This window comes from Tinamus guttatus, unplaced genomic scaffold, assembly GCF_059628265.1.
Source record: "Tinamus guttatus ecotype Peru unplaced genomic scaffold, ASM5962826v1 Tinamus_guttatus_pri_ptg000197l, whole genome shotgun sequence".
Classification (NCBI taxonomy): domain Eukaryota; kingdom Metazoa; phylum Chordata; class Aves; order Tinamiformes; family Tinamidae; genus Tinamus; species Tinamus guttatus.
In genome coordinates this window covers 769,721-783,286 of record NW_028288731.1, presented here as the reverse complement: position 1 = coordinate 783,286, position 13,566 = coordinate 769,721, and the positions used below count along the sequence as shown (strand labels likewise).

General features: G+C 43.2%; 1 protein-coding gene across 1 annotated transcript in view; it reads right to left on the bottom strand.

The window, feature by feature from the left end:
* Window positions 1-12,142, bottom strand: part of LRRFIP1 (LRR binding FLII interacting protein 1) — a 77,731-nt gene extending 65,589 nt beyond the window's left edge. The window contains exon 1 of the mRNA XM_088523679.1: window positions 12,028-12,142. Within this exon, the coding sequence (XP_088379805.1) occupies window positions 12,028-12,117 (90 nt within the window). The 5' untranslated portion in view covers window positions 12,118-12,142. The remainder of the gene's footprint in view (window positions 1-12,027) is intronic.
* Window positions 12,143-13,566: the final 1,424 nt, after the last annotated feature.

The window sequence follows — 13,566 nt, the reverse complement described above, 5'->3', positions numbered from 1 at the left end:
TGACCTAAGATTCAGGGTCTTTAAAAAGCAGCTGGCTATTTTACCATTAACTGCCATCAGGTGCTTTTTTAATTGAGATAAAAGCATGCACCAGTTCCTTCACATCCCAACAGCTGTTGCTTTTGTAGTTAAATTGGTTGGAGTCATACAGTGGTAAACCATGAGCTCATGAGTCCTATTTCTCTTCTGATAACACCTTTCTCATTTAAAACTCTGATTTTGCATTGCCTACAAGTGTAGGAGGGCAACTCTAAGCTTTTACCACTGCAAAACCCATGCAAAGCTAGCAGGAAGTCAAAACAAGTATTTATGTATCAAGTCATAACATAATTTTTATTTATACAGCACTTTCAGTAAGGAAGAAATATCTTCAACTACTCACATCTACCATACAAAATAATGTCCTCATTACTTCTGCTTTCTCCAACAAGAAGCCAGGGATATCAGAACTCAGCGAACATCAACAAAGAAACACTTCCAGCTTAACTCCTAGCTGATTTCAAGCCTTCAATTAAAGATGTAAGAGTAGATTTCTACATTTAACATTAAGATTCAGAATCAGAGATCACCTGCAGCACATTGTTCCATGGGTAACATCTTCCCATCTAAATGCACATTTAAAGGAAGTTTGGTTCTTTAGGCTGATGTAGGGTCAATAAATCAGTTGACTAAAAAACACTATGGAATTCTCAATGTAATGCTCTGCTCAGCTGCAGTGCGACTGTTAACAGTTGCAAGGTGTTAATAAGCTCTTCAAAGGAATATTTTACATGGAACATCAAAAAGAGCAAACAGCAAGACTCGCCATAAGCACCTGACAAGGTCAGAAGCATGGTACACAAATTACATGAAAGCCAGATGCAGTTCTTCCAACTGCACCATCCTCTGGCCAAGAAATGACCCTACAGATTAATTTGGATATTCTCCCATACGGAATTGGAAAGCCTGGACGCTCTCTGTATTCTGCTGCAAAAGTCAGGACACTTAGAACACACACAGATATTCTTAATTTGTAAAAATCAACCAAAGAAACAACAAAAAATGGGTTGTGCCTATACTATTTGAGGAACAGGCCAATATCCAAGGAAACCAATTTTAAAAAGCAGCTTAAATATTTTTTCATTTTAGTACAGCTCTACATTAGAGTATGGTTTAAATCATCTACCACGTTGCATTTTATCAGGTTTTCTGTCATCCAAGCACAAGTATCAACTTTAAATATTCTGCAGCAGAACCGCAGCCAAGCCTCCTAAGAACAAAAGCCAAACGCTGCAGTCATTTTGCATTATAAGAAGCACAGAGGAAATTTCACAGAGAAAAAAAGCCTTTAAAACACACACAGTTCTGGAGCAATTTGAGAAGAACATCTGAAAATGGAAGCGCGCTGACCTCTGTATCTCATCACTGTAGTTAAACATTTTACCTACGAGACAGCCTTACCCGCTCAGTGCATCGGAACTACACTCCCATGTCTGCTATCAGTCCACAGCCCACTCCAGCATGTTAAGAAAAATTCCGTTAGAGAGGCAGGACATGTCAAGACAACTTGCACAGGGTGAAACAGTGCTGAATAATGCACCGGGGAAGATTAAAGCTAAATAAGCAGCACTGTTTAAGAAACGACTGGACAGCTTTCGTGTGGGGGTGGCAGAGGATTACTGCATCCTAGCTGGGTCTGAGCTGCAACGGATTACCTGAACAGTTTGGGTCCTGACCCTTGCTCACAAACTACAGGCACTTCATTTAGTTGTATGACAAAAATGACATTAATGGCTATTTACTGGAATTCCTGAAATCAGAGAATGCTATTTAGGATATATTATCAGCATGAGCAACATCATAACACACAGAGGCAGGTGTCCTCCTTGGGCCAGGCCTTTCCTTCCCTTACTGCTTTTCCTTCCCTAACAGGGATACCAGCCAGCAGCTACAACATCGAGAGTTTTATCCTCAATCTCACAGTCCATTTAATACCCAGATTGAGTCTACGAGTCGGCATCACGTGGGGAACAGCTGGATTAGAAAAATGGCCAGCAGCGAAGAGCATTTGGAGAACTGAACAAATGAGTAGGAAAAAAAATTACATTACTTACTAGATTGTTTGCTTAGTCAATGCCAAACTCTGTGTTTCTAGATACCTTCCCACTGGAAGAGGGACAATTCCCAGACTAAGTCTTACAATAGAGATATTTGTTCCCTCAGGAAATTAAAAGTTATTTCCCCAGCACACAGTGAACATTTCTCCCCTTATTCTAGCTCACCAAATAATGATTTTTCCAGAATAATGCCAATAGAGTACAGATATCAATTAAAATGCCCTATAACCATTTAAAATACTGACCTTCTCTACATACACAAATATTACCCCTTCTATCCACATGCAAGCACACTTTTTCCCAGAGCTCCTCGACTCCTCCACAGTTCATGCAAAGGTTAGGTCACATCCCTCTTTCAATGTACTCATTTCACAGAAGGGCAGATTTAAATTTCATACTTACTAGACAGAGGAAGAGCATGACCCCTGGGTAGCAGAAGAATGTCCCCAAAGCCCACTTCAATTTTCAACAGATGTCAATTCAAAATATTTGTCAACATAAATCCTCTTAGTGCTCAGCAACACACCCAGCAAAACAAGGAAATTGAGACCAGCATGCACAGATTTCATATGGGAGAATGGTTTTCTTAAAGATAAAAAAAGTATATGGGAAATGCACAGTTGCAAAGCAAGACAACAGGGTTGTAGAGTCATTCAGATTTAAAGAGACTGCTTCTCTAAAATGACATCTTTTCTACCATTTTTCTAGCAACAGAATCAAAACTACAAATCTGCAATCAAAGAGAACCAAGTGACTGCACAGACAAAACAGCCTGCGAGCTCTTACCCTTACTGCTCACAGTCAGCAAAACAGCAAATGGGAACTGTTGCACATGGCCACCTTTGTAAAGAGTCACCTAAAATACGCTTTCAAATACAATCTTTTAAAAGACACACTTTCATTTAAGTTAAGGGGAAAAAACATGAAGCTACACACGTACTGAAGAGTTTGACAGGAGGTCACAACATGGGAATTTTGCTGTACGTGAAGCACAGCAAGATTCTTTCCTTACTCTCCTGTCATCCTAGTATGTTAGCTGATAAATGCTCCATAATTAGAAGACCCAAGTGGGGATGCCTGAAATCCATCTGACCTAAGGGAACAAGTTCAAAAACCTGAGCCAGCTTTTCGCATGCCAGATGCTCCTGTACTCCGATTTTATCTACTGGAAGAGTTTGGCAAAAGCTGACAGAAGAGACAGACTCATCTAAATTTGGTATTCAAATACTGTATGGGATTAGGAGGAAGGATATTCTGTGATGTGGAAAGTATTCCCAAAAAAAAGGCAGCAAAGGAAAAGAATATTAAATTTAAATCAGATGCTGGTGAAGAGAGAGGTCACCAAATATGTGAGGGGAAATACAGAGGAAAGAAACATTAATCCTTTGAGCTCTCTGTCCATGCAAAACTCCATGTTCAAGATCTCTATGGGACTGCAAGTACAAGCTGCAAAAAAATCACCAGTAAGTCTGAGAGGGGCATTGTCATATTGTTACAAACACTATTAAAACCCAAGTTACTGATTAATCAGCCAAACAAGTACCTTTGCAATATCACCTTCAGTACTCTAGGAACACCGAAGGTCTTATTTTCTGGAAAATCTATCTCAAATCTGCTACAACGCGCAGCTAAGCACTGCAAGCAATCATTCTATGGTAGGGAAAATTCAACTCTTGAGAAAAATATTTTTGAGGAAGTCAGAATTGGTGATATCATCTTGTGTGTTTCTTTGGCAGACATTTGTGTTCAAGCAGCATAATTCACTCTTATTCACATAAAACAAACCTTCTGACAGCTATGAGGAAAGGAAATGGTTGCTCTGAAATTTAACTATTGTTTTTGTGTTTCTTTGCAACTCCAATGACAACAAGCACTGCCCTACCTAATTGCCAGGTATCAAAAATAGGAACACAGAAGTGGTTGAGGCACCTGCAATTTTGGTTTACTAAAGGCTCTGATTTCTTTCACAGCAACATATAATACAAAAACACAATCTAAATATTTACTCAACTACCATAGATGCTCAGAAAGCATCTAAGAACTAGAAGGCACCCTGTGTTTCTGCAATTATACTGTCAAGATTAAGCTGTTCCACAAAAGAAACTCATCTTGCACATAGGAGAGCATGCTGCCGGGAGAGGAGGCTCGTGAAAAGGAGCTGTGAAAATTAACAGCAAGAAGCAATGGGAAAGTAACAGGCTTCCTCGCCACATAACACCGGGTCACAGCTTGGATTTGGCACCAGCAGATCGCTTCTACCCTCACCACCTCCAGCTCAACCCTTAAATGCTCTGATAGTATTTAGGTGGATAAAACCAGAGCCCCTGACAAGCAGCTGGCTCACAGGCAGCAAGTACATGGAGGGACACAGCAAAAGGACAGAACAAATCCATCCCATCTCAAATCACACCCAGGATACTGCACCAAAAACACGTTACACCCCTATCACCTTCAGAGGTCTAGGTTATACACTTTTAATGAGCAATTAGCTAAGACACTCATTTTAATGGACACCGAGCTGAATTTTTAAATCCCTAAGTTATTTTAACCTATACGATAGAGCATCCACATCAGAACTAGTTGCTCAAAGTTTGAGACAGAAGTTATGCCACATGAGTTACATGCAATTATATTCATGGCCTAAAGCATCCCTCTTTCCATAACCAAAAATAGCTATCTGAGCTTTGTTGAAGTTTTCCAATTTTTATGCCTGACAATAAAGCCCAACATTTTCCAAAGGTTTGAGATTCTGGAAAAAAAACAAAAACAGAATGCCACCACCCTGAAGGAGAACAGACTGTTTTCAGAGATTCGGTTACAGGAAAACCTGACATGTTTGAGGGGACAAGGGAACAGAGAGTAGCACTAGGGGCTAGATGTTGAAATAAAATTCAAATCTGTCCTGGGGACATTGTTTAATTAGTGATACGCTCCCTTCTGATAAGGGTTTTCAATTTGAACACACTTCCCAATACGAGGATACATTTGAACTGGACCTTAGATCTCTCCCCTCCCAGCACATAAAACTCCCAACTTGGCAGGCTATAAATCTGTTTTCTAGTCCTGTGCATTTAGAAACACTGCTCAAGCCTTGCCCTTCACATTGCCCTCCACATTTCCTACTGATTACCTAAGTCTTTATAAATCAAAATTAAAAAGCCATCCAAATACACATCAGAAATGTCTTTGCACTCAAGTCCAGCCAATGAGCACTGCAGGTAAGGAGATGTCGAACTATTACAGCAGTTCAAGTTATGCCACATTCCTGCCAACGTGAAAATGTTCTTTACACATGAAAGTTATTTACACACTGTTAGCCCAGCTTGGCAACTGATTCAGCTCCTTCTAGGTAATTACAAACTTCAAAATACTCGCAGCGAATTATAGCCTTATTTACTATTTCCTCTGCCATATCGAGCTTTAATTTCAAGAATTAAAGCTTCTGCAGCCAGGCCTTTGGGAGCTCCCTACATTTCTTGCTACCTGTCAGCAGTACTTTTCAGTGTCCAGACCAGTTACTTCTTCCAGTTTTGGCTGAGAAGAGCTCCTCAGTCTATTCCCTTGTTCCCTATCTGAAATACAGTGAAAGAGAAAATAAGAGCATCTTGGGAGTGGAGGGTTATGGATGTCTTTCCATAAGAAGTCCTTTAAGCCCTTCCATCATCTTTACTGTGTGATGAGGGCCTAAACATTATTATTTTTCCACTCTGTTTGAAGCCAGCAGATTCAGGCAGATATATAAGCGTGCGGGCTGACACGCGAAGCAGAGAGAATGCCAAGATGAAATGCCAAGGCAACCATGCCCATATTCCCTCCTCAGAAGCACTTCCTGCAATTTAAAACTCTCCCAAGCTACCTCATGCCAGTCTGAAGTCAAAGCTGGCTTATTGCAGTGCCCTCTTCCACCACCCTCGATTCCAACGGGCAACTTCTCCCCCAAAAAGTATTTTAGCAGAAGTGAGACAACAGCTGATATTTCAGAGGTGCTATTTTAAGGTTTGCCTCTGAAGAGCTTATGTCTAGCTAGACAGATTCACTGCTCCTGGCAACCTGCTCACTTGACTACACCCCAGGAGGAATAAATGCCTCTTTCCCCAAGCCTGAAACGATACACGGATTTGCTGCTTGCACTGAAAGGATTTAAGAAAAATCAAAAAAGAAAGAAAAAAGAAAAAAACATGAACAGTGTTGAAGGCACTTGAAGGAAGTTTCTAAGTGCTCTTGAGCTCCACCTTTATTCACCAACCAGCTGGGAAAGGCAGCCTTTTAGATGAGGTAGTATTTGGCATTACTTCCTCCAGACAAGCTTAGCATCTGGGCTTGCAAAGAAAAAGATGGAGATTTCCACGTTGTTAATCCTAACACTAGCTGCTTGCTTGACTGAAATAGGAATCACGGTTCCCAAACAGCTGTTTCCTCAAGCGGGGAGAAGACAGCTGAAGAGGACTCAAGCCAGGCATGGACACAAAAACAGGCAACTGATTATCTGCTATTGCAACAGGCAGATTGTAAGGCAGATTACTAGCTGGGAGCTAGGCTACAAACAGCCATTTCACTAAACTGAGATGGATGTGAAGACTTTTGTCTTGCTTCTTGAACTATCCAAAGCTGTTCTTTTAAGCATTCCCTTTGGCAGAGGTTACTGAAAAAATACAATACTATTTGTTGCGTGCATATCTATGAAACACAAGGGAAAAAAGCAGGTTCAATGAAGAAAAGTGTGTTTTCTGTGCAAAACAGTGTTAATTTTGGAACGTGAATCCTTCCAATGCTTCGGGTGGCTCTGGTAAGCATCCCCAGCCTCCCTATCTTCCTTTTCCAGAAGGGAGATCTACAGTCAGGCACATTTTTTCAGAGCACTTGCTCTGTTGTGCATTAACACCATCACAAAGGCAGAAAGAGCAATGTAAAAATAAGCCACATAAAGCAATTTGTGTCACATAAAATATTGTTTCTAAGGGTTTCTTTTGGAAGATTTAGATGGCTCACAAAACTTTTGATGAATCCCTGGATGCCAAATACTGTTCAAGAAAGTTCCACTACTACAATAACATGGCACACACATCTTAAACTTACCTAGTCCATCCTCAGGAAACACTAAGGATGATTTGCACAAGTTTCATAAAACTTGCATGGTTTGCATTCCTATATATAAATATCCATTCTACATGTTCCATCTTAAAAGTTGCAACAAGCTCTTTCCACTTCCAAGGGAATTACCATACAACGCAGGTAACCCGAATTGTTGCACATAGCAGGACTCTCCAAATTACTACTACAATTCATAAGCCAAACCTTTCAAATCTCCACATGCACAGGTATCATTAGCATCTATTCATTAATCCTGAAACTCCAGCACAGGCTTTAAGTTAATCACTGCCTTCCTGAGCTGGACCAGTAAAGCCTGGCTGGTTCATTTTACCTGCCTTGTGAACCAACTTCATATTCTGCTCCTCCATAAAAGTATGATGACACAATTTGGGGATCACGTAGAATATAAAACAACTCTCCAACTAAAAGCTCACTCAAACTACATTAAGCTACAAAACTTAAAAATACTAATAAATTAGAGGCATATATATAGGTAACAGTTCTCCAAACTTGACAAGTAACAACACAGAAGCCACTCGTTACCACTACTTTAACACTGCACATTCTGTAAATACCAACTGAAAACTTGTAAATTAAGCAGTTTTCCTCTGTAAACTACTGGATGAAAAAGAGAGCAAGATTTCTAGCACAGAGAAATCCTGGCATAAGCCAGGATTGTTTTGTAAAATACATTCGTATACAGAATGTCACCAACATGTAAATTACAAACAAAAACCTAAGAAATTTGCCTTGATCTTGCTCTCCTCATTCAAAGAAATAAAGAATAGTAACATTATCTGTCTAGGGAGCAGTCTAGATGGCAGGTTCTCACTGTACTTGTAGAATTTCTTGCACTCATGTAACACAACAATTACTGTAGCTAGCAAAGTGGAGAGTGAGAGATAGGAAAAAATATTCCCTAAAAGATGACATCTCAAATTATCATGTCACTTCGACCTGTAGCAATGGAGGAAAAAGCCAGCAGCTCAACTCAGTAAGGTTTCACTGCCCAGTGCTGTGCCTTCCCAAGCCACACATGCATCAGCCATGCAGGACAGAGCCAACAGCACAGTGAGCACAGGTAGCGACTGCTGGCTCTGCTGGCACACAGCTCAGGATCAAGATCAAACTGCTGGATTTTGCAAACACTTCTGGCATGTACTCGGAGAGGAATATAATATTCCAAAAGTTTCCATTGACCTAAACACAGAATAATCTACTGGCATCAACACTAGTCTGAAAGCGGAGACCTATCATTGATCAGCTTTGCCCTCTTCTCTGCGGGTGACAAGCAGGAAAAGACAACAGCCACAGCAACACGCGCCAGGTGCAGCCAGACCTGAGCACAAACCATTTGTGCCCTTCAGATATTGAGAACGCCGTGGTCTGTCTTTAACTACATTTACGTAATAGTCATCTCCTTAATTGCCACACAAGCCAGTAACCAGTAGCTAGATCAGTGGCTTGTCCCCGATGGGCAGTTGATTCTCAGCAACTTCTGCCGCTGCTTTGAGGAGGCCCAAACAAGATGACAAACTACTTGCAGCTCATCTAGGTCAGAAACTGCCTCAAACACTTTAATATTGACGCTACTGCTAAATATTACCAATGCACATACTAAAACCCATCGCTACAATGTGCTTCACTTTTACAACTTCCTTCCGCTCGCTCACAGTCACTTCCTCTCAGACTTGTGCTCTCACATCCTACAGAGGTGAGGAGGACTTGGCGACCACGCAGAGCTCTCGCTGCCTGCAGAACTGCGCACACAACGAGACATCCTGTCTGCAAATTCACAGAACTCGCCCTTCAAATTGCGGAAGTGTTAGGAAGGCCTTGCTAGGAGGGAAAGTTTTAACATTTCCCATAGACGGGCGCAAAATACAAAGAACTGACAGTTTTTTCAGGGCACTGTAAATTACAAAACATAGCTGAAACAGGGCAAGGCAACACTATTCTTTCGGAGAAAAACTAAAGACACACACTTCAACTTACTGCCAGAGACTTCAAGGTAGAAGCACCTCCACAGACAAAAGCTGGTTTGGATTCTCTTTTGGACTCTACCTGAACATGATAAAACAACACCCCCTAAAATCTGCTGGAAACTCACAGGCTCCAGTGGCTTCTGAATAACAAAATAAAAAGGCTGAAGGAAACAGTGAAGTGAAAATCTCCACGAGAAGGCAACATTTCTAAGCTTTGCCAAAGCACTCGTGAGAGACACTGGAGCTGAAATCTCAACCACCCTCCTGTATGCTGAGGATTCTCAGCATACTCATTACAAGGGGACAAAGGGATTACTTGACACTTTTAAGACCTCTTACAATCTAATGGAAGAAGTCATCCTAGATTCCTCGTGCAGATGACAGGTACTTAAACTATGAACCAATCATAATTGCACAGAAACCAAGTAAAAGGAAAACAAAGAGTTAAAATAATATGGGAAAACTCTGAACCTTGAACTTTGCAGTTCACAGTTTTAGCACTCAAGGGAAAAGATTAAAGACAGATTTGTGGAGGGCTTTTTGATCAAGTTGTCCTTTATGCAGTCTCTGGGAAAAGAAAAAGCAAATATTTAAAGCATCAAAGCACTTTGTGGTAAAGTGAAAAGCTAAAGACAACTGAGAGTAGAAGAGAAATTTGCAAAAGAACCATCTTGGTTTCCTGCTACAGATTTAGTACATCTTGCCTGATCAAATGACAGACATTGTGGAATTCATACTCTCATCCGAGGCTAACTCTCAGGACATTAACATGACTCAAATTTGACTACATGGCACAACTGTTCATTCTCATTAATGCATATCCAGGACATGAGATATTTCTGGACTTCCTATCTCAAACTGGGTTCCCAGGAACTTACTCGTTCCTGGCAATGCTCACAGAGCATCTCCTCATCATACTGCCTCCAAAACCTGACTTCTGTCAATGCACTCTCTAAATCACTCACACAAAAGTTAATCCACAACACATATTCCAAAAACCTACAAACTAGTTCAAAATAGCACATGAAAAGACGATAGGCCAGATCAGGGCTACCATTAGGGATAGTATCTGAGGGGTGAGATGTAAGCGCTACCCACACCTGACAGCTAACTACCATCAAAAGCAAACAGGCCTTCTACCTTCCTGGTCCCCAGCTGCATACTGCTATTCATCCAATGCTGCAGTAGCTGAGATTCAGGAAAACAAAAACAAAAGAAAATTAAATTGCTTAGCACCCAGCTTATTCTGAATTCCAGTCAGGCTGGTCAGTCTCCCCCTTCACAAGAGGATGGGAGGAGGAAAACAGAGTAACGTGGATCAGTTTTGGTCAACACAAAACCCAATCAGTGTCTCCATGTTCTCCAGTGGACCAGCACAGCCATATACAGCAAGTAAGAGGTGGATCGAGACGGTCACCAGCTCTTCTTAACTGCTCAAATCAAATCCAGGAAAAAGCCAGTGATGCAGCCTCTAACGAAGTGCGTGTCTCACCCATTAGCTGTCAAAACAAGCAAACCTTGTGCATACACGTGCGCTATAAAGTTGTTTCCAAAGGTTACAAGTAAGACTGTGTGCTTACGCCTACGTACAACAACATTTTGCACATTTCTATCTTTTTTTCACTTACATGCATTTCCGTTAAAAGAAAAAAAACGAAAGTCAGTGACCTATTTGCTAGTTCTCAGCCATTAATACCAAGCTCACGAGTAGGCAGACCAGTAATTTTTCCTGACCTAAAGCACTGGAGTTCAGCAGGAATTGCAGTACTGGCTGGCCCTAGGCAGTGTTTTTCTCACCTATAAACACTTTAAATACTTCAGAGGTAAGCGGTACCCTAAGCCCGTAAATAGATCAACACCTCTGAAATTAACCTAAGCTTTATTCCACATTCAACAAACCTGCTGCCGGGTTGCTGGACCGACACTTGGATCTCTTCCTAGAGCAGGCAATGCTGCCCAAACACCTCTAGCCCCTCAGGGGACAGTTTTACAGAACTACAGACCTGCTAACCAGCAGCAGGACAGACATTAAAAGAAATTACCATGTTGTTCAGTGGAAGCGCACTTAACTCCCAGCTTGGCACAACACCACAAAGCCACCAGCAGGATACACTGCTTATGGCAAAGGAATACAGGTTTCCCAGTGAAAATCCCTGGCTAGAGTAAATACAGAGGGCACACAATGACCTGATAGGAGACAGGTGAACTGCCTGGGTGCCTCCAAGCTCTCTTTGATCTTCCCCTTCCTGCCCTCCTGCCACACCAGGGAGAAAGGAAGGGATGGGGGAAGCATCTGTGATGCACTCAGGCAATCAAAGTCTTTCCATGCTCCTTCTGTTCAGCTCGGCCACGGAGCTTCATCAACACACATGCTCAGTTTATGCACATATGTGCGCTTTTTTTAACGTATACATATATATACATACAGGTGACACGAACAAGAAGCACCATTAGGAGACAAAAGCAGCCGGCTGAAACCGCCACTTTCCCCTTTCACCAGCGACCCGCTGGCCCCGGCTATTTCCCCTTCAACACCCTGCAATTAGCGTGGGTGTCTCCTCCTCGGGGAGAGGAAGAAAATTTAAAATTTAAAAATAAAAAATTAAAAAAAAAAAGGCGAGTTTAACCGAATGGACAGGGCCGCCCGTCCTCGCTACCACAGCCTCCCTCAGGATGCCGATCCCGATCGGGCGGGATAACGATAAATAAGTTAATAAATAAACACGCAGCGGGGTGACGGGCAGCAGCGCCGGGCGGCGCCGCACCTGCCCCCCCCACCCCGGTTTCCGTTGACCCTGGCGCGTGCGCGACCGTTGGGAAGGGCGGGGGGGGGGGGGGCGCGAGGGGATCCCCACCTCGCGGGCGATCTGGTTGAGCGCGTCGTCCTCGGCCGTGAGGCGCTCCCGGTTGGGCAGCCGCTTCCTGCCGGCGCCCTGCGTCCCCATGGCGGAGCCGCGATCCTCGGAGCCGCTACCCTGCCGCCGCCCGCCGCCGCCTCCCGGCCCCTCACGCCGCCTCTGCCCGCGCCGGCGTGAAGCGCCCCAACCGTCAGCGTCCCCCGGCCCGCCCCGCGCATGCGCAGCGCCGCCATTTCCCCCTCCCACCCGCCGGAGGAGCAGCCCAAATCGCTCCTCGGCCCCTCAAAGGCAGGTGAAGGGGAGCCCACATCGGAGCTCCCTGGTGCCGCTTTAATTCCTATCTCCCCCTTTCACCCCTGCCTGGCTGCTCCCCGCCCCACCTTCTCCCCACGTTTCTGTCATGAAAAACAGGGCAGAGATGCTGGAAACCCTTGCACCTCTCCCCCCCCCCTCCCCAGCTTCTGACCCTCAGGACCCCACTTCCACTGGGGAAATATCCTGTAGAATGGACATGATTAATTACAGTAAATCACTAGTGTTCCCCACTTGAGTGCTGGCTCCAGATGAGGATTAATTCCCAGCGAGGAGGAACAAGTATCCTCCAGGCTGCCCTCTTGTACCTCAGCGCTGACCCATAGTAATCCCCTCAACACGAACCGCGACTCTCTCAAGCTCAGGACACCAAAAACACCAAGCAGATGCGTCAGCAAAGGGGATTGCAAAACCCACCCCACTCCTGACAAAGACCAGAAAGCCAAGTTTCATCTTTATGACCCAAATTTCACTATATATTCAAACAGGGTAGAGGTAAAAGGCCCCTACTCAGCATCTCAGCTCATCCCTAGCGCAGACCCATTTTGAGGAGATACCACTAAATTGCAGGGCTGACCTGCCCTGACTCCTATCCCAGACCTCCTCAAAGAAGAGACAGGCAGCTCTGCCAAAACTCTGGCAGTTCTCAGATACAGCCCAGCCAAACTGAGACAGGCATTTCACATGCAGCACAATTTTGCTTTTTTCCAAGTCTTAAATCTCCCAGAAGCATGCACGCAAAGCTTAGAAAGGGAAGAAAAACCTCCCAAGCCTAGGGACAGATGTACATTACAGAGCAGACATGTGCTAAAAAATCAGAAAGTGCCATGACCTCAAAACCTACAGGTTTATTCCCAGGTTAAGCAAGACCAGATTCTGCCATACACACACACACACGTTTTTCTGGAAGTTTTCACATATAAAGATGGAGATTCTGGTCACTTACAAGGAAGAAAGATCCGTAAATTCAAAAATATATCAAAGTCTAATATATTACCCCTTCCCATGAGGGCATTTATCAGCTAAAGCAACTGCTTGGTGTTTCAGTAGAGAAATAAAACAGAAGTATTTCTGGCAGAATCCCCTTTCTGCAAAGGGTAGAGATGCCCTCCACACAATGCCAGACTCTTACTTGTTCTTCCAAAACTATTTTGACTCTTCATTTGTTGCTTTTTATACAAGTGACATCAAGGCAATTATTTATAGTTTGAGCTTGTGCTGAAT